The following is a 27,049-nucleotide window of genomic DNA, read 5'->3' as shown; positions in this document are numbered from 1 at the left end:
GAATCCTTCATTAATGAGCAATTTCTCGGTTTTCATGAGCAATTCTTACGATTATCAGTGGATTTTCAAGGAATAAAAGGGAGAAAAATGGCCACCAGAGGGATTATAGAAAACCTAAAACAAGGAATAAAAGGGAGAAAAATGGCCACCAGAGGGATTATAGAAAACCTAAAACGGATTCGGAGGAGGGTTTGCAGAATGAACCGGTGGCAGTATCTGATTTTGTGGCTTCAAGAGAAGAGCATCGACAAAGGAAGGAAAGGTGGCTGAATTAGATACCGCCACTGGTTCATTTTTCAAACCTTCCTCCGAATCCGATTTAGGTTTTCTATAATCCCTATGATGGCCAATATTTTTTGTCTTTTCCCTTGAAAAGTCACTGATAATCATCAGCATTGCTCAAAAAAACCGAGAAATCGCTCATTAATGAAGGATTCTCGCCGATTAAAGAGATAATAAGTTTCAGTAACTCCATTTTGTCAATTAAAAACATTTCATGAACTTTGTTGAAGCGCATGCCTAAAAAAAATTCCCCATCGTTGACTCAGATGTGCTCGAACATTTTCGAAAGAGAAAATCAGCGTATCTGCAGCACTTCTTTTCTCCCATGGTTTCTTGCATTTCCTTTTCTTGAAATTGCTTAGCCGGTGACATACCTGAGAAACAAATATGAATGTGAAACCTTAATAAATCAAACTCTAAGGCAAGCTGCTTCCAACTCGGTAAAGAATAATCTGCTGCCCTTAAATAAAAGGACGCTAAACTTGGCAGCTGCGATTAAATGCATATCCTATGTTTAAAGCCTGATCTCATATATTCTGGGGATAATTGCACATGAGAATAAATAAATAAATTGTTGAAATGAAAGAGGTATAAACTCAATAACATTTTCTTCCCTGTATCAATGTGTATGAATAAACATTGAAAATGGCAGAATTTTCCAATTACAGCTAATCAAGGGAAAGGGCGTCTACAAAACTACCAAGAAAAACAAAATCATGGTTGTAATCTGTAATCTGTAATCAGAATCCTGCTCTACAACGCTATAGAATCTATTACCTACCTCAAATTTACAGCAGCGCTTGGGTAATGATCGTAATGATCGGGAACGCTCCCACCAAACTCAACACTAATATGCCTCACCTTATCACTCTTTGTAGCAAGGAATGATGCCGGGGAAGGCGCCTGTGGATGCAATGTAATGTAATGTCACACTATCTATCTACCTGAAAAGCTTCCAAACTAGGGGGAGATTGTGGTGGAACAGCTGGGGGATGGAAAATATCATCAGGAACGTGCAAGATCCTTCTTGCAGTTGCCACGGATTCTCTGTTTTGGCCAATCTTTCGTGAAGAAATCGTTCCAGATTTTGATACTTCAGAAGAATCACCAGCAGATGACAACTCTGTTAGATTTGACTGTGCCATTGCTATGGTATTGATGAACACACCGGATTCTCTGAGTCCTTGTACAATGACCTGGTATGGGGATGGTCAAAAGTTTAAGGTGGAGAACAGTTCTGCACAACGGAAATATTATAGGCAGCTTAACTTACCATGGGTGCATAAATGCGAGACAAGATTCCCTTTCTCAAGAGTTTAAGTTTCATGTCATGGTCAGTCCACACAACACGTTCTCGATACCTATTGCAATGACATTTGTATAAAGGGTGAATGCAATTATTACAACTCTGAAAGGGAACGACATGACATGAAAAATAATGAAATAACCATAATAGCAAAACGGAAAGAGTTTATAATGCTTTTTACCAGCGAAGCATTTCCTCTTCTGTTGCCGTTGAAGCAATGATGAATGCCTGCTCAGAACATAGTAAAGAAAGAATTAAGCAAAATTTATCAAAAACGAACGTTCTCTGCCATTATCTCGTTATAATTCAATGTTTTTTTTATCATATCAACTCCTGCAATTTATTTTAAAGAAAGGGGTAGGTAAAAATTACGTAAATAAATGTTATACAAGGCATGACTAGAGAGTGAAAGCATGAAAACTTACAGCCCTATCAAAGTCCAACATAAAACATCTTTTAACATCATCTTTAGTAGGCTTGCATCCACAGCGATCACGTCTTGAAGTTAAATCCGAGAATTTAGGGTAAGTAAAATGTAGAATAGCACCTTCATCCAGTTTGAGCTCTCTGTCAGAGTTTAAATGGAAAGTTAATTAGGTACTTTTAGGAGAAATCAAACAAAAACAAGATACTTAAACATGTGCATATTCACACAGAGACACATCTTCACTTCAAAAAAAAGAGAGAAGAAAATGCAAATATAATAGGGAGACATATCAGCACACAATTAATGGGAAGTTATGTAAAATAACTATACCGTGGACTCTTCATATAGTTATGCCATCTGTGTGCACCATTTGGGCGAAGATGCTCCTGAATTCGAGCAGCAGCCTTCCCATTTCCATACGTTAAAAAATAGTTTGGATTACCACGAGTTGCTTCCTTATAATTGCCAAAGTATATATCTTTTGTAAGGTGATCATAGTTCTTCTTAAACATTGAGACCTATGTCAAAACAATAAGAAGAATCAGTTTCATGTAGGAGGATTCTCGCCAGCCTAGCCGAATATCAAACAATATAGTGTCACTCTGCACAGAGTTATTTGGTGGTTTACTTTACTACCTATTAATTTGAAAATAATGTTTCCATTTTCCCGTTTCTTAGGATCATGTAACAGAAATTTATATGTCATACGCAGAAAATTGAAGAAATACCTCACTAAAAGGCTCCTTGATATCATCCCTCTCAACAGCACTCTCCTGAAACAAATAATGCTTTTGTTAAGTATAAACACCAGAAAGAAGATAATACACATACAGCATGGCACATGAAATCTTCTTTCCGACATCAAAATACAGATAAGCACGTAAAAACATTAAGTACTATATCCTCTGAATCTTATATAAGCAATTACACTTACGTAATTTGGAAAGACAACCATATCAACATTTCCTGGAACATCTGCGAGCAATGTTCTCAAAGAATATTCATGAGCACCAGCAGGATGTATTAGCTCATCAGTGTCAAGATGGATAATCCAATCAGAGCTAGCCTCCTAAGGATCAAACATATAGACAAATTATATCAGACATAACATGAGAAAATGATTCACACTGATTACAAGCACGTAATAACCTTACCCTTGCCATGACAATGGCCATTTCCATGTTCAGGGACTGCTTGACAAATAACTCATAATTACATGGTTTGTAGAAAAAGCTTGCCAGCCAAGTCTCATTCCAAATCCGGCTGATAACCAAAACCAGAATAGAAACACAGAATTGTAACACTTTAATCAAACTGATAAAGAAGATAACTAGTACAAAAGAACAAAAATGCCAAGTTTATGTCATATTAAAGCATCTGGAATATTCCAATTTATTCTACATGATCACACATTACATCCATGAAGCAAGAGAAATATAAACCTATCCAGTGAACAGTTTCCATCCCACTAAAATTACAGAATTCCTCCATAGCATGGACAATGAACAGTTCTTTTGCTTGATTATTTATGTTTTCACAATTACAGTCTGCTTGTTTTGAGGGATTGACGGGAGGATGGAGTGAGGGAGGACTGATTGGAAAGAAAGCATCTCATCATCTCTTTGTTTTGACGGATTGAGCCAATGGATGGAAGAGCAACTCTCATCCTTCTTGAATTGGCAACAAGATTTCTACCTCCCAAAATGGGTGGATTTGGAGATGAAGGAAGGTTCAAAATTTTGCTTCATCAAAACTACCATTTTCATGTAAATATTAAATATCTGATGGGTCACTAGTTATTAAATTCTGTAAAAAACACAACACTGAACTTTTCTTATATTTATTTATCCCTATTTTTTCAGAAGAAAAAAGATGACCAAATTAAAAATGCACTAACCTTCTTGCTTGTTGTTCCTCTAACTCTCTTGTCCTGAAAATAACGTTCACACCCTGAAAAAAAAGACAGAACATGCCATCAGTAAGTGAGAAGAAAACAGAACAAAGACAGAGAAATCACTCTGGCAAATCATGCAGCAGAAAAAGAATGTATCAAGTTATAGTATTAAAAAACACTGATTGGTAAGAACAAGAGAATACTCACTGGAATTGATTCCAGAACTCTAGCTACGTTTTTAGAAGCAGCCTTCCCCTCCACAAAAAGAAAAAAGGTTGAAACTCCAATAACTTTGTGATAGAATATCCATGGCAAAGTCTGTTCTAAGCCTGCAGAAGTGCTTGTAGTTATAGATATCTGTCATGCAGAAAATTAAAAATGGAAAAAAGTCATAACATAATCCAAGTCTCCATTTTCTAAAACCAAAAACATAGATGGAAGTTAAAATTTCAATGGAACACAAAGTAAGTATCAGCAGCAATTGCGTTAAGAAAATCAAATGCATTCACAATGAATGAAGTGAAAATTGTATAAGTTTAAAAATCTGAAGAGCTTGGAATAAACTTTATAAAACCATTCTTCAAATCAGAGACACTGCTTAAGGTAAAGACACTAAGAGAACATCTGACTTGCAAATGAGATCAATATGGAACCGGCAATATGTCCAGATAATTTCATATAAAACTACTAGAAAGTGGCACCAGTTTAATAGAAACGAAGATTAAAGTAACCCTTAATCATTTTACAAGGTCAAACCTTTGTTGAATTAGCAGAAGAGATAATGAAATGAAATGAAAATTAGTAAAAATCATAGCTGCATTGTCGTGATCCGACTCCAAGGCTCGTCAACATAGTAAGTTGTAAAATATAGTCCTAATACATAATGTTTGTTGGAATTTGATGAAGCAATATCTCTTGAACCAAATCAAATCCGTAGGGACACATATATATCACTTAAAACTATCTTTTTTTGTAGTGATCCAAGTAATCAAAGAATTTAAGCTAAGTGCATCGGTGGGTATAAAGAAAAGAATTCTCTGTTCTCCACAGAAAAGCAAGATTTTTTTATTATTATCAAACATGAAAATAACAAGAATCCTCTTCCTCCAGATTTCGCCGTTCATAGTGATAATATTTTTTTTAACAAATAACCAGAGAAGGAAAAGAAGAAAATCAATGATAATTTATGGCTTATGACTTATCAACTTGCATCTTTCCAATTCCATGCACCATGGAATCAGCATCTTAGATACAGATAGGAATAAGATAAAAATCAGAAAACAGATCAACGATATCAAACAGAAAAAAAAATCTCAATACGACGAATGCTGAATGCATACATACATACACATATTTGAATATTGAACGTAAACCGCGAAAGATTTAAAAAAAAAATACAAAACTGACCCTGGGCTTCGGATCGGAATCGAAATTGAATTTCCAATTGTTGAAGTAAGGAAACGAAGGGGAATTACTCCGACCCAAAATATCGGCACAACCGGAACCTTTAGTCCTGGAGGAGGAATGAGAGGAGGCAAAGGTTTCCATACCGGGAAATTGATGGTGGTCGGGGGACCAGCGAGAAACAGGGTCAGTCAATCCGCCTCGCCATTGAAGAACAAAAGCGAAACCAGCAAGAGTCAAGGGGAGGATAGTGAGAAGCAATAAGAGACGGGAAGCCAATGGCTGAGAAGGTGACGGTAAAGAAACGATGGAGGAGGAGGAGGAGGAGGGTCTTGAACCCGCCATGAGAAATGGCAATGAAGAAAGAGAAAATGAAGCATATATAGATTTACAGAGAGTTATATATAGATTTAGAGAGAGAGAGAAAGAAAGAGAAAAGAAATGGAAAGATGAAGGAAGGAAGAGGACGAACCGTACAATACAATGCAGTGCAGAGAGAGGAGCCGTGTTGTCGTTAGGTGTAGTTATTGCCGTCGTTTTGGTCTTTCTCTTTTCCAAATTAAGATATATCACCAAATCAAATATTCCAAATTAAATATTAACTATAATTTTTTTTTTATCCAATTTATACATCAATTTCTGATTTTTATTTTTTATTTTTTTAATAGAATAAGGTACTAAAATATATGTTTATGGTTTTTGAGAAATCATCAATTTAGATTCCAGGTACAAAAATTTAAAAGGTCCGAATAAGTCAAATATATGTGTAATAGGTTTTTAAAGCAACTATAGGTGTGTGATAAATTATTTTAAAAGTTCAGGGTGTCAACAGGCAAAATATACCAAGTTTAAGGATGTAGATATGTATTAAGCCTAGTTTTTGAAAAATCATCAATTTAGGTTTCAAATACAAAAAATAGCATCAACACGTTATTTATATTACTCCGTCAAGTTCTATCAATTATACGTTGAGAGAGAAATCAGAACTTAAGGAGTAATATGAATAACGAGTCATGTTCCGTTTCGAGATATAAATTGATACCATTTTTCAACATTAAGTCTATATTTATATTATTTTGTACGTGGAGCTTAAATTGATATTTCCGCAAAAACTATAGATCCATTTTAATACTTTATCTTTTTTTAATTTTAGTTAAAGTTTAATTATGCTGAGCATCTCCAATTCATCTTTAAGAGTTACGAAAACTTAACACATCATTCATAGTGACATGTAAAAAGCCTTAACTGTGAGTGTTTATTTGAGCTAATCAAATGGTTTATATTTATTTTATTTTGATAAAATTATTCTTCGAAATTTTACTGAACATATTTCTTTTTTAATATTAATTCAATTTTTATAAATAATTGTGGAAAAAATAATGTTTTTGTCCGTCTAATAAATTATTATTTTTATTTAAGTTATTTTTATGTTATATTTTATTAATTTTATTAATTTATGTATCGATTAATTTAAAATATATTTAAACACTTTATATACTACTAATAACATTTTATCACCATTTTATTAAACACTTAGCTAATAATATCTATCAACTGAACAACAAATAGGTTCTTGGTGTTAAATAATATTAGGAATATTTGGATGAATATTTCGTATCAAAAGCTTAAATATAAATTTGTAGAAAAAGAATTAAAAATAAAATAAAATCTTAAAGAGGTAAAGATGAGAAATAAATCATTTGAGATTTCATTACCTTATTATTTTATTTTTTTTTGGAAGAATTACCTTATTTCTTTTGGTAGACAGATTTTATTACCTTATTAATAACTGGATTTTGGAGGATATACATTATTTTTAATTTGCTTAGATTTTTTTGCCAAAATAGTTATTTGAGATATTTCAAATGCTTCTGAAATACTCTTATAAATAATTAAAGCTAAAAACCTAAGGCTCCATATTATTCTAATTTTATTTTTCTGTTCAATACACTGAGATTTTGATCTCTTATTTATGTCGCATCAAATCCCTTATAATTAAAAAAAAAAAATCAACTTAATATAAAAATTGATTTATCATTTCATTTATATTTGAAATTTGTATTTTTAACGGTTTTAAAAAGAATATTTATATATATGATATGGTTATATAAAAACGGTGAAAACATTATTTTACACTATAAAACATACGATCTTAAAAATAATAGAAATCTTACTTAAAAAAACATTAAAAATCTATTATACAAGCTCTCCCCTCCTATGCTATGAGTCTATTCCTCTTACCTCAACTTCTGTGTGATGATCTGGAAAGAATGATGAATTCTTTTTGGTGGGGATCTGGGTCTGAGGAGAGAGGCCTGCGTTGGAAGTCATGGGAGAAACTATGTGTCCCGAAGAGCTTAGGTGGATTGGGTTTTCGAAAGTTACATTTATTTAATCTTGCTCTTCTAGCTAAACAAGGTTGGAGGCTACTAACCAATCCAGATTCATTACTTGCACGGGTATATACGGCTAAGTATTTTCCCTCTTCTTCCTTTCTAGAGGCGGATCTGGGTAATCAGCTCAGCTTTATATGGAGAAGTATACATGTTGCACAATCACTTGTTATTTCTGGAGCTAGACGTGTTGTTGGGACAGGGGAGTCTATTAACATCTAGGAAGACCCTTGGCTGCCTGACCCTGATCACCCTTTTGTAGAAAGTGCGCGACTCCCGGGCCTTGAGGTGGATACTGTGAATAACATCCGACAGCCTTCAGGGGAGTGGAACTTGGAATTAATCAATGGGATCTTTGTGGATCGGTATACAGAATTTATTCAGAGGATTCCTCTAAGTCATCGCTTGGTGTTTGATGCATGGGGATGGTATTGGGGAAAGAGAGGCAAGTTTTGTGTGAAAAGTGCATATAAACATCTGTCTGAAAAATATGGCAATAATCCATCATTCACAATTGATGGAGTTAATTGGGGTTCAGTATTGGCACTTCAGGTTCCGTCCAAGGTAAAAAATCTAATTTGGAGAACCTTGGCTGGATGTTTACCGTCGCTGAGCGCTTTATCTGCTAGAAGGGTTCTGATCAATAACTTGTGTCCTTCATGCCTGCAATCAGAGGAGGATGACTTCCATGCCTTAGTTGGCTGCCGTCAGGCTCGACTTTTCTAGGGTCTGACTAGTGTTGCAGGTTTGGGAGATTCTTGCTCTTCGTTTAGAGAGTTCTGGGAGAAGTTAGGGTTATTGTTCCCGTCGGAAACTGGTACGGTGGCAGTCTGTTGCTGGTTCTTATGGCTTAATCGGAACAATAGAGTATGGTCAAAACAAGTCATGACACCTACCATACTCTTCTCCACTGCCATGCAATTTATCTCAAGTTGGAAAGCTGCCCAGAGCCAGGGAAGTGGTGCGGTAGTGACGACTGCTGAAGTAACTCAGAAATGGTGCAAACCCCCGCCAAGTATGTTAAAACTTAATATTGACGGGGCCATATTTTCTGCCTCGGGTACTGCTGGTTATGGATTCATCCTACGGGATAGCGATGGCGGGTTCCAAGCTGCAGGTAATGGTACTATTTACTGTTGTCTTGACCCTTTTCTAGTTGAGGCGATCTCGTGTCGCGAGGCGTTGAGCTGGTTGAAGGATTCTGGTAGACAGAACGTGTTGGTAGAATCGGATTCACAATTGCTAGTGTATATGCTATTCAGTGAGAAACTAGTGGCAATTCGGCTCTGGATCTAGTTATTGAAGACTGCAAAATCCTTATTAAGGATATAGGTAATATGTCAATCTCATTTATTCGTAGGTCAGCAAATTCCGCTGCTCACTTTTTAGCCCGTGCAGCTACACCTGCTTTTGAGAGGAAGGTCTGGATTTCAGTACCTCGTTCTTGTGTCTGTACTGCTATTGTTGCTGATATTTAATAAAATGACCTTTGTTGTCAAAAAAAAAAAACTAACTAATTTAATAAGTATAAAGTTAATGCATTGAAATGAAAAACCAGGAAATTAATGTATAGAAATCGGAATGATTAATCCGTAATGTTTTTTTTATATATAATTATAAGTTGAACAATTTATTAAATTTAATAATATGAAAAGTGAAGTTTCTATGAGAAAAATAATATGAAAATGTCTTTTTTTTTTTTTTTAGAAATTGGGACGAGACAGAACTTGGATGGGGTGAGCACCTATGGAATATGAAAAATGTCTTGTAAAAATAATAGGCTTAGAATTTATTTTTTATAGGAATTATATATTTAATTTAATTTTTTTCATATGCACAATCTACACATAAATGATTGGAAATCTTATATAAACTATCAGTTTTTTTTAATTAAAATTTGTATTTATAGAATAATTTTAATTAAAATTACAAGCTTGAAGACAATATATATAAATAAAGTAAGCACTAATAATTATGTATAACATTCTTAAAAAAAAAAAGGCTATGCATAACGTAATGTATATGTATCAACCATAATATTTGTGTGTAATGAATCTAAATAGTAATTAATGGAGATACGAGACTTTCCGGGCTACATTCCGGATACGCACTTCTCTTGTATTGGATCGGTCCTAGAAACACTCAAATCATCCAAGTTAGACAGATTAAAGAATAGTTAGAGAGAGATAGTCATGGATCAGACCTCTTTCTAATGGGGTTGGTCATCCTATATCTAGGTTTTTTTAAGTGTAGGTCCGGTAAAGGTTGGACCTTTACCACTGTCGATGGGCCTAACCTCTTGTTTGTTGGGTTCGGCCACATAACTCATCAATTAGTTCCCCCTCATAGACTAGACCTAACTATTATATATGAGGTTGCTAGATGGTGGATTGTGAGTGATGACTGCGAAGTTCGTGAATGAACTGAAAGTGAGCTGGTCGGGGGCGTGGATTGGTTGAGACGTGAAGCACTGTAAAAGCTTCTAAAGGACGCTAGTGGAGGGCTTCGATGGGTGCGAGCCATATGGTATTTGAACGATTTATTTCGTGATTAGAGGATGTAATGATGACATGATAGTCATTTATTACGCATTGCTTAGCGGCCATGTGAGTGACATATGTCGATATTTATGCTGTCACGTTCTGGTGTCGTTTTGTATGTCTTATGGCCCCTATAAATAGTTGTCTTTTTTGAAATTGTAGAAGCTCTTGGCAAAAAATTCCTCTCTTTAGTCGGAGAGCAGATGTGTGATATCTGCGGTGGTCGCTTGTTTGAAGCTGATTAAGCACATAGGCCAGTCCTTCTCTTGCCACCCTTTCGAGGTTTTCCTTGCTTTCTTTTATTTGCATACCGTGGAGGGCCTCTCTTTTTTTTGGAGGAATTAGAATTCTTCTAAGTATGTCTATCGAATCGAATCATGCGAAATTCTTTAGTATGTCCGGCGTGCCACTTAGGGATTCCATGTTTGTAGACACAGGACATGTGAGGTAAAGGAAATGCAAGACAACTGATGTCACGCCCGATCCAAAACGGCATCGGGTATGAACAGAAAACAAGGTAACGAACTTTTAACAGTCTAAAAGCTAAACGTATTTTCTAATCGATAACTATTCATTTGCACTACCTAAAGTTTTATTTATTATTTGGCTTGGACTCGATAATTCTATCGAGCTTCCTACGTATCCTGAACATCTTTAAATCTTTTAAATCGAAAATCAAAGCCACGTAGTTCTACCTATTTTAGGTAGTTCTCTTAATTAGGTAGTTCTCTTAACTTATGAACTCATTTTAACTTATTGACACGTTGATTGATTCGCTAATAACTTAATTGTATATTTCACTTTATTACTATATAATTTAATATATATAAATCACTTTATCAAAACAAAACAAATCGAACAATGTTTATCAAAACGAATCAAATCGAACAACGTTTTATGAAAACGAATCAAATCGAATAAACCGCTTTAACAAACCAACTAACTCATGAACGAATAAACATTTCATCAACCCAATTTCGTAATCAAACCAATTGGTTTAACAAATCAACTCGTAATCAAACAAACGTAAAACATTATAATCAAAATCTACTCGTAATTTAAAACGTAAAACCTTATATCAAAATCAACTTGTAACCGAAAACATAAACCTTATATCAAAATCAACTCGTAACAGAAAACATAAACCTTATATCCATTCTAGAGTTTCTCCCCTTACATATCAATCCATAAATCTCATAAACCACATATAATCGAGACGTCTCTTTAACCTTGCCTAATCCCGTATTGGTCTTACTCAACACTTTGCTGCCAATACCCGACTAGGTCTTTAAACTGTGTACACATGTCATGTCCCTCACTGAACATGGTCTTCAAATATCAAACCCACCCGTCCGGATTACTCTAGATGGATATATATAAAATCATAAATCACAATATGTTCAAATCTCTTTTCATAATCAAACTTTCAATTTATTCCATAACCATCAAACCATTTGCCTTCAATTGACTATTTCGCAAATAATCACAATTATTCAAAATAATTCACAAACAAAATACCAAAATCCTTTAAAATTATTAAATATTCTTTTAATATAAGAATAATGGTTAAAAACTCGTATAGAATCACCGATTCGTAATTTAATCAAACTTTAAAATTTAATCGCTCAAACTATTGTATTGATAAAATTTATTATCGTTTAAAGTTAAATTTTTTTATTAGACTATTTTTGAACTAACTTTATACTAACATAGCTAATTAAAACCGATATGACAACATAGATTTGAAACATTGGCATAAGTCTACTTGTCTTAATTTTATGAATTCTAATTATTAGCCCTTCTATTTCATAACTTATTTTAACTCGATATATTAAAATCACTTAATATTATATAAATGGTTTAAAACTAAATTTTAAACCAACAACTTTTATTAGACTATTTTTATTATTTATCACCGAAATCGTAACGTGTGACACTAAACTGGTATCGTTAATTCCGATCGAAGGTTCAGTTACACTCGTGACACTATTAGGAGTGTATGAATACCAATTAATCGTAAAACGTAAATTAACCGTACAACATATATTAAATTCTGAAATTGTACCTAGAATAATTATCGAAACCTAACGGTACAAAATCGGACGTACCTCGTCGTTCTTCGTCTAGAATAATTACCGAATATTCTCGACTCGACTTATATCCGAAATAATTATCGCAACTCAACTGAACGATGTAAAACCGGATGTTTGTATAATATATATGGAACTAACAATTCGTTCCTCTCTCTTTTTCTTATCTTTTTATTCCTTTCATCCACTCTATATATCCCATATCAATTCAAATGAGAATATACCTATATATATGAATTTAAAATGAGAGTGATACATGTTATATAGATTTTATATGATCAAAATATTGATATGTGGATCCAAAACATTTTTAAAATAGCCAAGTGTACTTTAATTCATTTATATTAAGACATGTGTAAATTGGATGACACGAAATCTTGACATGTGGTAGCAAGTGTCTCACATTTATATTGTTTTTTTTATATTTAATTTATAATCATTTATTATTATTATTATTATTATATGGATCAAATTAAATAACTACAATATAGGATATATATTTACGTTAGACATAGGTAATTAATTGAGAAATTTTAATTTTAATCCTCCTTATTTATAATTTCTTATAAAACTTACCCAAATCTTTTAATTTACATCTAAAAACATTAAATTAAACCTTATAATATATTTAAATTCATAAATAATTTACACTATTTATTTTGAAAAATAAAATTTTAGACACGGATGTTAAAACTGAGGTAGGTGTTGACGGAGAGGAGGGTTAACCCCGTATGCGAATAGCGCCGGTGGTGAGGTGGTAGTCGTCCATTCTTAAACCGAATGGTGGTTTTAGACCAAGGGTTCTGGAAGTGATGATGAATGTGTTTATCTAATTTGATTGTCAGAGTGAGTTTTTTTCTAGTATATATCAGGCAGGCTCAACATTTTTGGACCACGGAAATTATCTATATGATATCACTAATTAATTTTTATATAAAAAAAATTTAGAGATAAAAAGGTATCTACAACTCGAGGTGTGCCTTGTAATTACGAAATAATAATATGATAGGTGCATTATCATGTTTGATTTGGAGGATGACCAAAAACCCATAATTATATACCATGATCGCTAGCTAATAGCACACTTATTATCCTAATCCTAATCACATCTATAGATAATGCCATTTCGGATTTGCTCTATTCTTCTTGTTATAAGTTATTTTTTGATTAAATCTCTAGTGTTATTGATAATCATTGGCCCAATTTTCTATAGCCACTATAAGAAATTAAAAGTGGGAAGAGGTTTGATTGTTTTCTTTGGCACAACCCTTTATGGATAATTTTTTTTAAGTTCATCTAGATTCATTTAAATCCAAATTAATCATTGAATATATATTTTAAATATTACTCTTCCATAGACCCAAAAAAAAAATAAAAAAGAAGGAAAAAAATGACACTTTTAGTTAAAGAAAAAGTATTAATTATACATACAGTTAAACCTCGATAAATGAATATTCGATAAAGTAATAACTTCGATTATATAATAAATTCTGAATTATTCAATCAAATGTTTAATAAAATAACATTTCAACATGATTAACGGCAATTTAACATCAATTTCATCCAATTTAACCTCATGTGAAATTGTATGAAATTGGTTGAATTTGACTGAAATTTGATATATAAAATAAGAAACCAGTTATATATATATAGAAGAAACCAGTTCATAACACATGAAAATAGGATGGTCACATGAGCAGGCCAAACCTGATAATTGATATTCCATTCCATGAACAAATAATTTCTGAAATTATAACTATTCTGTCAAAACAACTATTGTACAACAACACAAAGATAGCATATTAGTTTATTAGATTAGACAAGCACACAGTCAAATGATCTGCTTAAAAAATTGTGGGATAAATTCGGTATCTCAAAGAATATAAATCTTTAATTCGGACAGCCGTTACCATTCATTCGTTCATTCATTCATCTCTTTAACACCTTCAGGACATCCCCCACGAGATGCAATGATCCCGTCACAAGTACCTGTAACTCCATATGTAATGTGTGCTCAGTAAAACCAAACTACATTCACATATACATTAAGACACACAATAAAGTATAAGAATTCGTTCATACCTGAATCCGCAGGGCCGGGTTTTCTCTAACACAATCCCTCAACCATTTGATTGTCAATGGTAATGAGGAAATGACAGCACTGCAACCCAACTTTCCATCTGCAGGACGGCAATGGGAAGCATCCGCGTACAGGAATTCACGTGGTGGTAAGGCCTGAACGCTATCCAACTTGGTGTTTTTCTCAACATCTGGTTCCACAAACCGTTTCAAAGATTTTCAATGTAATATATTGACAGGCTAAAAACATGCAGAAATCACTGAGCTGATCAGAAAAAGTAATTTCCTAATCACAAATTGCGACAAGTTCGTTCTTTCGTGCTGGTAATTAAGTAGCTGAATTCCATGTAATAGAAACAGAATCACATTGCACTGCACATAGGCATGATCACCAAAACCACCACAAGGAGTCCTCAATTAAGTATCATAATAGAATTTTACATATTGTAGGCTTATTACACAACAGCGTATCTCTTTTATTATCTGTAATTCTATTCAGATTAAAATTCGCCTCGAGAAGTAGAAGCACATGGCCATGGAGAAGAAAATTTAGGAAGAAAAAGAAAAAATACGAATGCTTTTCAAAAGCACAAAATAGAGTACCTATGCCATGGAGAAGCTTCTCCCAAAGCCTCTGGAGGCTGAATTGCCATGATAAATCCTGGTTAGAGAACTCTATCGGAATGGCTGAGGTGCCAGAAGTGACCTTGTTGTATTTTGACATGCTTGGGACAAAAATGGCCTTTGAGAAGTAGGAACCTGCCAATAATCATTATTTCAAGTTTCATATCTTTAGTATACAGATATTTCTGTGCAAACACGCAGCAAAAAAAGAAGACACAAGTTACAAGCTGAATTTTAATTGTTAGTAAGATAAAAATTTCTGTACAATCTGGATATAATACCTCATGTATACACCTGACTTAATACGTTACGTGGTATGCTTGTTTGGATCATTACATGTATATTACATTTTATTCGGGTCATTTCAGGTGTACCACATTCATCTTTACTTTACAGTCGTTTTATGAAGTTGTCCAATAAGAGGCGTGTTTAAAGAATTTCAGTAAAATCAATCATATCCCATTCCACATTATTTTATTTCTAAATTCTTAGAGAATTTACCTTTAGCGAATATAAGTATCTTGGTCAAAAGAGCCTTTAAGTTTAGGGTACTTGGGCTTATGGCGCACAAATGATTATTGCTTGAAGAAGAGCATAACAATGCATCTAGCTCTTGAATAAAAGAAGCAAGTACCTGAGGCGGCACATGTGTTCACAAGCCGAGGAAGCAAAATTTGAGGATCTCTTACGTCCATGCAATTGAACAAAAGAATCTACAATAAGGCATGGCATATATAAGCCAAAAACTTGGTAAATAGACCATGCACGTAAAAAGTAACAAGGGTAAGAACTTCAACCCCAAAACTAATTACAAAGTTACCTTCTTTATTATTTTGTTGGACTCTTCATATTTACTCCTTTCACATTGGATGTAACCATTTCCCGGAACTATCTTCATACTTTCAGAATCATGAGAAGAAAATAACTGCGGGTATTGCTTTTTGTATTGAACAGCACTAGAGAACCATTTAGCACAAACCTCCATGCTCTCTGGACTATGAGCTCCATCCAAGTAGAAAATCAGATCCCCTGACGAATTTTCAGCTACATCTGATGAATTGTGGGACTTTGAATGAGTATCATAGATGACTTGCCCTCTCCCAGAAAGACGTGCTGTTGCAAGACCCCTGAGAAATGCCTCTGGCAAATTAGCTTCATGGTTTTCCTGCTATATATTTCAGAGAGTCAAGACTGGTGAAATATATATATTATTTTAAGCCAGAAAATACATACTGAGAAAAGAACCTGAATTCAAATAACATTTTTTTCCAGAAAAAGAGAAATGGCGCAATTAAATGACCAAACCAGTAACGTCTTGACAAAATATATGTAAATTGATCTGTCATCGTATAATCACACCACTAGGATATATTAATGCAGTAGGACTAGCACATCAGCTGAAGTTCAAATGAATATATGAATGCAGAAAAGTACATTATCTACATGTAAATGAACATTTACAGAAACATGCACAAATATGTTTACAAACAACCAATCTGGACATTCTTGTCAAGCATTGGAACTTTACATGGTCTAGAATTAGAAAAGGATTCACACGAGTCTAAAGTTCTGATAATAAAAGATTTCACATGATTTTATTTGAAGAAAGATGCAGAATAAAACTAACATGTTGGAATAGTTTTTCCCAATTTCCAGTTCTTTGAAGCCAATATTTACATAGGGAAACAGCAAGACCAGCATTACTGAGTTGGTGATCACCAGACAAGCTAAGCTTCAATCCATCCATCTTTCTGTAATCAAGAGGCTCCACTACTTTCAGGGGTACCTGCAATCAGTACAGATAGATCAAACAACAGCCCCTCGCAAGTCATGAGTCTCCCGGTAAATAAGTGGTCAAGTGAACATGACCAATTTTGAGCTTCAGCAACTCATTTTAAACATGGTAGTTTAAGAACAAAGCTAACAGATATAGCATGATAGAAAATATTCAGAATATATATATATACACACCAAAAACTGACATGCGATTCCTCCTATTTTTCGCCCTACCCTGAATAAATATCCAAAACAGCTAGTGATGGGACAAGTCCTGGAAAAATGTCCATCAATCAACAAAAAATGTATTGAATAAGAAGGGGATATCCAAGTCTGAGAATAGGGTCTTATCCTAGTATACAGCCCACTAGATTAAGTCCGGTCAAATAAATTTGATCTAAAGATATTTTACAAAAGAAGAATATCATATTCTTGAAATTATAGTATAGATGAATAGCGATTACCATCAGTTTATGGGCCTTCTCCTGAAGAACATCCATGGCTTCAGAAAGCTGGGGTACCGTATATGCAGGTACTTGAGGCTTCAGGAGCAGGGAAGATATCAATGATCAACCCAATTCAGAAAATACTTGATAATGAATACTGCCAATTAGAATAATCAAAACAGATACGTTTCTATGAATAATCTGTCATAGAACTGTATTCTTGCCAGTTTTAGCTACTCATACATGAATTTTATACCTTGAAAATTCCAGCTTTATGTGCAGCAATCTCTCCAAGTGTATTACCTGCATAACAGGGGAAAAAATTTGTTGCTTTAATAAATCGTTCACCTCTTTCTGCTCTTGGCATTCAAATTATGAAGCATACTGTCTTGGAAAGAAAACTAAAGAGGAAATTGCTCGAGTTTTTGTTAAAAAACACATTTCAGCCCAGAAAGACAAAATAAAAATAAGATAATCCACTAAAAGAAATTGGCATCTAGAAATAAAAGCAAAAATAGTTAATGAGAAGGATGATGAAGTGGCACACCCAAAGTCTCTGTATGATCCATCCCCAAAGATGTAACGCCACAAACAATAGGCTCTTTGATCTGTAAGAAATTAATCAACCAAATTAGATCATTAACCAAATTTTCTTAACAATCAAATCTTACGGAACTAAGGAAGTGGAAGCTTCTTAAGATACAACTCAAAAAAAAAAAAAGAAAAAAAAATATATATATATATATATATTTTTCTCATCTATCACACTTCTCTTTAAAAAAGAGAAGTAACTAGAAAGTGGAGATGCTCTCCACTTCACAGCCATAGGGAGACTAATTTTGCAGCTAAAGCTCAACCCTTGTTTGATCGCTACTTGAATCAATCCAAACTCTTCATAGCAACAATCATCCATTGAAGTTTTCCTTATACTGACTATTCAATTTTGTTTTTTTCATTGCAACAATCACACTTTGTTTCTTACTTCTCAAAGACGAGATTGCCTCCAACAAATACACAAGAACCAGTGGTAAAACGTTTATCTATATGATCTCCACATACGCAAACTTTCTACCGTGTGGTGACCATGGTTTTGATATGAGATACCACATCCTATGGCAGCTTTTAGATACCTCATAATATGACTAGCAACATCCTGATATGAAGTGCTAGGAGATGACATGAACTGGCTTACAACACTCACTAGAAAAGCCTATATCAAGACAAGAGATTGTAAGGTAGTTCAACTTCCCACCAATCCTTCTATACTTTTCAGAATTCTCAAGTCACCATTCTCAACTTTCAAGCTTACATTTGGTATCATAAGCGCATTATAAGTCTTTGTCTCAATCAAAACTGACATCCTTTTTAATTTGTGAATCTCTAACACGACAACTCGATTTACAGAGACAACCCACTTGACCGGCCCGTTACATGATTATTATTAAGTGTCATTTGTATCGTATTTAACCATGTAGAATATATAGATCACATAACCTGATAACCCGTTTTAACACCCCTAATTTTTAAGTTAAGCAAATTCCTTTACGAATGTGATAAACTTCATTTACCAAGAAGTATTTTAAAGATCCTAGGTCCTTTGTTTGAAAACAAGTACCAAGGATGCTTTCAACTTCATAATCCCAGTCTCATTGTTCCACAAGCACAATTAATAAAATGCCTCTAGAACTAGATGATGTAAAGAACACAAATGATCATTTGCACTTCTATGTAAGCCAAAATCAATCACTGCAGCACTAAATCTCCCAAACCAGGCATGAGGAGATTGTTTTCAGTGTACGAGAATTTTCTTAACTTGCACACCTTCGCTGACTCCCTCTAAGCAACAAACCTAAGTGGATGCTCCATATAAGCCTCTTCACGTAAATCGCAATGTAAGAACATATTCTTAGCATCAGGTTGATGAAGTGCCTAGCTATAAGTAGCAGCCAAGGAGATAAACAGTAGAGTAGAGAAAGTTTGGCAACTAGAGAAAAGTCTCAAAATAGTTTAATCCATATGTTTGAGCATTCTTTCAACTAATAATATCTTAGCTATGGATTTCCGGGTCAAAGTCCCCCTCCTGTTGTGCATGTTGGAAGGGAAACCAAGGAGCTTTCAAATGGATCTGATCCCAAACAAGAGATTGGTACTAAACTTGAATCAAGAGGCCCTTACCTTTTGGAATACACATGGCAAATAAGAGGTGGAAGTGACAGTGGTGGTGCAGCTATTGAAGAAGGAACAACAGGAGATAGGTGAACTTTAGTAGAGGTGATGGTGTAATAGGATGGAAGAAGGAACAACAGGAGATTGGTGAGCTTGTAGACCAGCACATCATCATCATTCTTCCCATTGACTGTGGAGAATCCAAAGATGTAGGATAAAATGGAATATGCTCAAGAAATGTTAAGTCAGCATGCACAAGATATTTATTAAGAGAAGGATAATAACATCTATACCCTTTTGTAGCTTGGAATACCCAAGGAATACACGTTTGACAAATTGGGATCTAATTTGGTTATCTGAGGACGAACATCACGAACAAAACATGTACTCCAAAATATTCTCAGTGAGATAGAAACAATGGTTTAGGAATAAAAACATACCTTTAAGAACGGATGAATGCATGCAACTAATAAAAAAACATGTTGTGGATACTACATACACCCAAAAGTATTTAGCAACATCTGTTAAAAATAGGAGAGCCATAGTTGTTTCAAAAAGCTAAGAAGGTGTCTATTTTTGTGTTCAGCCACACTGTTTTGAGATGCTGCGTCAACCCAAGATGACTGATGGAGAATGTCATTCAAAAGCATGAAATGTTGGAAATCTCTAGAGAAGTATTCTGATAGAGAATGGCCTAGCCCATTATTAGGAATGTTCTGGAAGGGTGAATTGTATTAGATTGGGGTATTTGTGGTATAAATCTTTAGTATATAAGTTAGTGTTATAGAAGGGAAAGGGGATCAAGACTTATACTAAAGACTAACTTATATGATGACCACAAACCCTTCAATCAATCCCAAACAACAGTAGCAAAACAAGATAGATACACTAAGGTAAAAGAAATGCTAACCTCAAGGCAGAGAAGAAATGTAGTATGTCTGTCCCATGCAGACTCGTGGAACCAAGAAAATATCAAAGAGAATACACACACCAACCAAGAGGACCTAACCAGATAATCACCCTGGAAATGATGAGACGACACAGGAGAGAAAAAATGGCCGTTGGAGGACCGGTCATGTAAAGTGGCACGTGGAGAAGAGCTTCTAGACAACAGTGGCGCATGTGGCCCACTCGCAGGGAATCCGGTCACCGGATTTCAAACAACACCTATCTGGGCGCCTGTACTTCCTTTCTAGGGGGCAGTGAGACAAAATAATGTCTCCAAAAGGGTGCTCAAAGAAACCCTAATACTGACTGGAGAAGAAATTCTGAGAACTCATCTCAGAAAGAAAAAATAAATAAAAACACAGAAACCAGAAACCATGGGCTGTAATACCATGAGAAAGCATGGAAATTGGGAAGAATGATATATTCATTCATAGATAAACTATACAATTTATACAGTTTTGATACTATAACTAAAGAAATAGAGTAAATGGTAAATCCATATGATTTCTCGAATGCAATTATCTATTCACTGTGTTCACACTTCACGCATGTGCACAATATAAACCACAGCTATACAATCTGCAACATATAGGTTATTTTACGAGTTTCAAAACCACAATTTGCATGCTCCTCTTCTCCTTCTTGATTTTTGAATATGTAATGGATGGGAGTTTGGGGGAATGGAAATGGAAGTTAAAAGAGGTGAAGTAAAAGAACAATAGACTATTAGAAAAATGTCAAGTACATCATCATGTTTAAGAATATTAAAAATTGTTGAAAATCTTTACATTACAACATTAAATGCCCATTATAGGTAAGAGACAATAGGTATTAGAAGCTTAATAGGTATAAGATAACCTTCATTTATTAAAAAAAAAAAAAAGCTCAAAGAAAAAGAAATAGCTCTCTCGAATAGCTTCACATTTACAGCCGGAGTGAACTTGTACAAGCTCTAGTGCTAAAAGTTTCTAATTTCCAACGAAAACTGAAATTTGGATGGTTTTCAGTGCCTTAGTAGGACTTGAAGGAGCTTTGGCTTTTTGAGGTTGAAATAAAGATGATTGCAATGAAAACACACAGGAAGGTTGTTGCACATTATTTGAATTTTCATCTTTGATTGATGATAGGGGATGACAGAAAGGATGTCAATGTATCACTCTTAAATTAAGGACGCCTAGGTAACTTTACAAGATAAATGCCTAAAACATATATATTAAAAGAAGAGAGCTTACCACATTCGTTGAATCATTTAACCCTCCAAGACCAACTTCAATTATGGCAACATCTACCTGAAAATAGGAAAATAAAAAAGGCAGAACTAAAAATCAAGAGGAACCACAACAAGCTTACTCAACCATTATCTAGGTATGACATTAACTAAGAAGTGGAAAAATAAGCAGAGATATACTTAGGAACATGATGGCGATGGGGATATTGCTAGCAAACAGCATTGCTATTGCTATGGCACTGAGACACTCCATAATTGCAAACTGAACAACCCCAGTTCTAATAAGATCATTAGAAATTTCAAACTCAGATGTATTATTCTTGGCCTAAAGGTATCAAATATCTTAAAAGTTTCATGTTTTCACACATTTGTCCAATGCTCTTTATTTTGTTGATTTTAATCGAAGTTACAGAAATTAGTTCCAATTTTAGATTGTGAATTGATTTCTTTTAAAATGGTTAAATTTTTAGTACTATTAAGAATAGAAATTATTTCTTAAGATTTTCTTCCCCTGCATCCTTGACTGCCGCCTCTCTGACCCATCTTCATTATAACCCGCCCTTTCCTGCCCTATTACCTGGTGTCAGAGATTAATATAAGATCTACGATGGCCTTAACTATCAGCTTGAGCTTTTAGTTCAATTGGTTCCTTGACATGGTATCATAGCCTCTTGGACCAAACGGTCGAGGGTTCGAATCCTGACAACCTCGTTTATTGATGAATTAAACATATGGTGGGATGGGCCTGTGTTGTACACGCTTCAATCCCAAGAGGCATTCGCATGTGTGTGTCAGAGATTAATATAAGATCTATCTATGATTGGCCTTCACTATCAACTTGAGCTTTTAGTTCAATTGGTTCTATGACACCTAGCAGTTTGACCATATCTATAACAGCATCGCTCTCTTATACACCTGATCCAGTTACCAGGGAATTTTGTTTCTAATTCATCTAGAAAATTTGAGAGCTCTTAGTCGCAATGTATAAGAAGATTTGAAGCACGCCAAAGCTAGTGCGCAATGGAATGGACCCAAAAAAAGGTTAAGAAACTGAACATGTCATTGGAACTGCTCAATTGCTTCAACTATAAATGAGGGACCATTATTAATTTGAAACTAACTGGTTTTACCAACAAATATTTTAGTGCAAGATTGTTTCAAACTAGAAAATGAGCATCCATGACAAATTTGTAACTAACCTGTTCACCAACAAATATTCTGAATGCCAAGACTGTGAGGAACTGAAACAGTGGTGGCATTGGCAGTTCCTCAGTTACATGCTCCTGGAAATTAAAATTTCCAGAATTAAGTTGCAGCAATTTGATAGATCATGCATGCTAACTATTTAGAATCATCACTCGGCAAGGAATAGTACCCTCAAGCGATTCCAACAATCCCAAAAGTAAAATAGAAATTTATCTTCAGATATGTCCAGTCTGTTAAAGAAATTCATCATTAGATGTATTAAGATATCTACAGTGAACTTCCAAAAAAAACAAGATATATACTACTAGCTTAGATATCGAATCAATAGGAATAAGAAAACCCACAACAGCTAGCTTAAATCTGATTCATATGAATAAAAATACTATTGTTGCACCAACTCGTAGGCAAAATGTCTCTCCATTAAATAAATAGAATACCTGAACATATTGATTTAGGAGCTGGAAAAAATCCAGCCATCTTATGTGAAACTTAGTTTCATAATTCCATAGATACATGAATTTTCCTCTAATTTGACGGCAGAAAAAAATTAATAAAACCACTTGACATTGAAGGTGGAATAGTTGTAGATCACAAATGTCACAAGGATTCTAGCGCATCTGAAGAATATTGAAAAATCTTGAGGCGCACTTGATGGCCCAATGGCCACTAAATGGTTTGTTGGTTTACATTGCCCTTAAAGCTTATGGATTTTTCTTCTATTTCATCAGCATTTGATCTTCAATAACTTCAGCAAACTGCAGTCATATCCTTAGAGAACATTTCTATTGTTGTATAACTCATGACCATGGTTTACATTTTAAATGCATAGAAGTGATGAATATTTATTCCATAGTGAATGGGAGGAAATTTTAAATTGATAAACAGCCATGAATATGAAAACTAACCCGTCTACACGAAATCTTTCTCTCACATCAATTAGGTGAGGGGAAGTAAACAGCCCTGTTCGAACACCACATTCTCGTAAAATAGCTTCACAAAATGTGCATGTGGAACCCTGAAATGTGGATCAAATCAAAGGAAGAACAAACTATAATTAATATAACAATTGCAATTGTGCATAATTGCATGTTTTAATACATTTTTAGCAATGTAAGCAAATCAAATCAGATCTTACAACATAAATAAGGGCAGAATTTATGCGATAACAATCTAGATATTGCCTATTCTATACTTGTAACATGTATTGAAGTCAAACTACCTATATTCATCTGCATATGCGTGTAAGCATTCAAATTAAATCTTTCCAGAAACGTAACTGTTTCGGACACAACACAATGTAAGGTCAAATCTGTGCAGATGCTAGTCTATCAGCTAGTCAAGTTAGTAAAAGCACATTCGAAACTAGAACCTTACCTTTCCTTTAGTTCCAGCAACATGGATAATTTTGAGTCCATGTATATGCTCTTCCAAGTCCAATATCTGCAGAAAAACATGTGTGCTGTCTTTCAATATCCAGGCAATAACACTTAGGACAACAGAAATAAGATACTTCAAAGAGCAGTTCTCCTAAGATAACCAGCTTTGAGCATTGCCAAAGCACTCGAAGTATGTTATAGTACCTCAAGATACATAAGCATTCTGTCCAATTTTTCATATTTACTAACAAAAGGTGAGTGGATTCCGCGTTTTGGGCGTGTAATAAGAGAGGAAAGTGCTTCCATTGCAGTTTCATAAGAATTTGAAAGAGGCGGTTTTTGCAGATAATCTTTGACAGATAGATCAAAATCCATGTTATCCATGAACTGTGATGATTTTATTTGATAGTTAATACCTGAAATAGTAGAACACCAAAGAAGTTTTAAAAACTCAAAATCCACAAAGAGCAAGAGTAAAATATATGATGATTTTCACTTTTATCTAAGTTCCATAAGTTATAAAAGTAATTGTTTGAGTAATAAACCCTTGATATGCAATGTTTGTAAGTTTCATTTACCTCTTGCTTGAGAATGTAGTATCCTATGCCTGTTCAGACCTTTAGAGCCCCCATGACCTGCATGAAAAGAACAGTTCCATGGTGTTGTTGTAGGAATTTGATAATTGCTCCTGTCGAAGTGTGAAACACTGGCTATTGCACACTTCAGATGACAGTTCCTAACGAACATAGGGAACATCAACCCTGCTTCAAAGAAAAGGGTAAATCGGATGAATTATGATAACACAATTAATAAATTGGACTGTCAAACAAATATGAAAGGGAAGCTCTAGTCAATGAAAAGCTGATATTTCCCACACAAAGCTAGTTGTTTTCTTTTTCAATTAAAAAAGAGTAACTAAATGAACATCACTCAATTCTAAAATAAGTAAGAAAAGATGTGTTTTGTGAGCCCTTAGCAACACCAAATTGCTTTTACTATAATCTAATCCAACAATAAACTACATCAAATATCAGCGATTTCCGAATATGCTTGGGATCCATTATCTGGATCTGGATATGAATGTCAGAGATTAATATAAGATCTACTATTGGGCCCTAGTTATAAGCTCGAGCTTTTAGTTCAATCGGTTCCATGACATGGTATGAGAGCCTCTTGGACCAAACGGTCGATGGTTCGAGTCCTGGCAACCTCATTAATTTGTGGAATTAAAAACACATGTCGGGATGGGCCTGTGTTGTACACGCTGCAAGCCCACGGGGCATTTGAGTGTGGGGGTGTGTCAGAGATTAATAATAAGATTTACTATGGGGGCCTTAGCTATAAGCTCGAGCTTTTAGTTCAATCGGTTCCATGACAATGAACACTCTGCTTTCATCAGAGAAATCTCTCCACAAGTTTTCAACTTCCATTCAAAATTGATACCCAATTGAAACAGAACCATCCGAAGCAATGCCCAAAACTCCCATTTAACAATGTATCTGCAAATCAATATTGGAACACCACAATCCAACAGTCCAATGTGAGGAAACATTCCTAAAATTACAACCATATTCCATCCCCACTTCCTCAAATGAATTGATAAATAAAAACACCAAAAGTAAAAGCATATATGTTCAGAATTCCACCTCTGTTTCACTCTCTCGTTTCAAATTTTCAGTACAAGAACAAAACCAAAGTCAATCAGTTAAAGAAGTGGATTGGGTTCAGTAGAGCAAAGGTCGTTGCTTTATGAAAAACAACAAAGTAAAAAAACGAAATAGTCCGTACCCAGAAGTTTTGGGAAACAAAGAAAGCAAACAACCATAGGAGAAACTGTAAATATTCATATTGATTAGATGTATATGGTAGACAAAGAAGAAAAAGAAACACTTACAGAAGGAGCAGCCATAGTGTTTAAGTAGGGACTGGAAATCCTCTCCAACCTGTCTGCTATTTTTGTGGCTGCAACTGACTATGCGCTTGCTTCATTGGTTTTTGGTATCGTATCTATACACATTCTATTTTATATTATTGTTCTATAGCTTCATACAGAAAATTGGCTTTTTTTTTTTAACATAAAATTTCCCAAACTTTGAGTGTACTGATTTAGGGTTTAGTGGGACCCATATGTCTTCTTCCATATTTGTTTTTTTAGAGCATCTCTACTTCATACAGAAAATTGGATTTGTATTTTTTGTATTTATTTTTTTATTAAATAAAGTATTATATAAATAAAATTAATATATGAATTATAGTATGTAAAAATAAATAATAGAAAATATTTAGGGTAGAAAAACATAAATATTTTAATATTATTTATATTAATATCTTTAAAAAATAACAAATAGATCAATAAAATAATATTTATAACATAATATGTCAAAATAAAATAAAATTAGGTAACGGTACTATTTACTGCTTTCTAGACCATTTTTTAGTGGAGGCGATCTCTTGCCGTGAAGCGTTGAGTTGGTTGAAGGAGTCTGACAGGCAGAACGTGTTGGTGGAATCGGATTCACAATTGCTAGTGTATGCTATTCAGCGAGAAACTAGTGGTAATTCGGTTCTGGATCTAGTTATTGAAGACTGCAAAAACCTTATTAGGGATATAGTTGATATGTCAATTTCATTTATTCGCAAGTCAGCGAATTCCGCTGCTCACTCTTTAGCCCGTTCAGCTACACCTGCTTTCGAGAGGATAGTCTGGATTACAGAACCTCCTCCTTGTGTCTGTACTGCTCTTGTTTCTAATATTTAATAAAGATGACTCTTCCTTATCAAAAAATAAATAAATAAAATTAATATTCTTAAAAATAAATTTAATAGTTTAAGGTTTTTTTTATTTAATATTTTTTTAAAATTAA

General features: G+C 34.3%; 2 protein-coding genes across 4 annotated transcripts; both read right to left on the bottom strand.

Moving 5' to 3' along the window:
- Nucleotides 1–875: 875 nt before the first annotated feature.
- Nucleotides 876–5,779, bottom strand: LOC136209634 (glycosyltransferase-like At3g57200). The gene is made up of 11 exons (XM_066001168.1): nucleotides 5,317–5,779; nucleotides 4,117–4,266; nucleotides 3,913–3,965; nucleotides 3,170–3,278; nucleotides 2,950–3,084; nucleotides 2,744–2,788; nucleotides 2,346–2,533; nucleotides 2,014–2,155; nucleotides 1,770–1,816; nucleotides 1,556–1,643; nucleotides 876–1,478 (listed from the first exon to the last, which is right to left on the bottom strand). Exons 1-11 carry the CDS (start codon nucleotides 5,656–5,658, stop codon nucleotides 1,215–1,217), a joined length of 1,563 nt encoding a protein of 520 aa, XP_065857240.1. The 5' UTR covers nucleotides 5,659–5,779; the 3' UTR covers nucleotides 876–1,214.
- An 8,185-nt stretch (nucleotides 5,780–13,964) lies between these two features.
- On the bottom strand, nucleotides 13,965–26,236 carry LOC136208818 (folylpolyglutamate synthase). Of its 3 annotated transcripts, none has more exons than XM_066000068.1 (17): nucleotides 26,080–26,236; nucleotides 24,764–24,946; nucleotides 24,390–24,601; nucleotides 24,184–24,249; nucleotides 23,715–23,824; nucleotides 22,979–23,039; nucleotides 22,803–22,886; nucleotides 21,608–21,664; nucleotides 17,809–17,869; nucleotides 17,518–17,564; nucleotides 17,280–17,357; nucleotides 16,667–16,825; nucleotides 15,860–16,207; nucleotides 15,674–15,752; nucleotides 15,019–15,174; nucleotides 14,419–14,606; nucleotides 13,965–14,325 (listed from the first exon to the last, which is right to left on the bottom strand). In XM_066000068.1, exons 2-17 carry the CDS (start codon nucleotides 24,939–24,941, stop codon nucleotides 14,266–14,268), a joined length of 1,944 nt encoding a protein of 647 aa, XP_065856140.1. In that variant the 5' UTR covers nucleotides 24,942–24,946; nucleotides 26,080–26,236; the 3' UTR covers nucleotides 13,965–14,265. The 3 variants fall into 3 exon arrangements, with proteins under 3 accessions (XP_065856140.1, XP_065856142.1, XP_065856141.1); XM_066000070.1 differs by having other exon boundaries at nucleotides 15,860–16,204; XM_066000069.1 differs by having other exon boundaries at nucleotides 24,764–24,949; nucleotides 26,080–26,224.
- Nucleotides 26,237–27,049: the final 813 nt, after the last annotated feature.

The sequence above is a fragment of the Euphorbia lathyris genome, chromosome 10 (genome assembly GCF_963576675.1).
Source record: "Euphorbia lathyris chromosome 10, ddEupLath1.1, whole genome shotgun sequence".
Lineage (NCBI taxonomy): Eukaryota > Viridiplantae > Streptophyta > Magnoliopsida > Malpighiales > Euphorbiaceae > Euphorbia > Euphorbia lathyris.
Note: the sequence above shows the minus strand (reverse complement) of the source record. Positions and strands in the feature narration are given on the sequence as shown.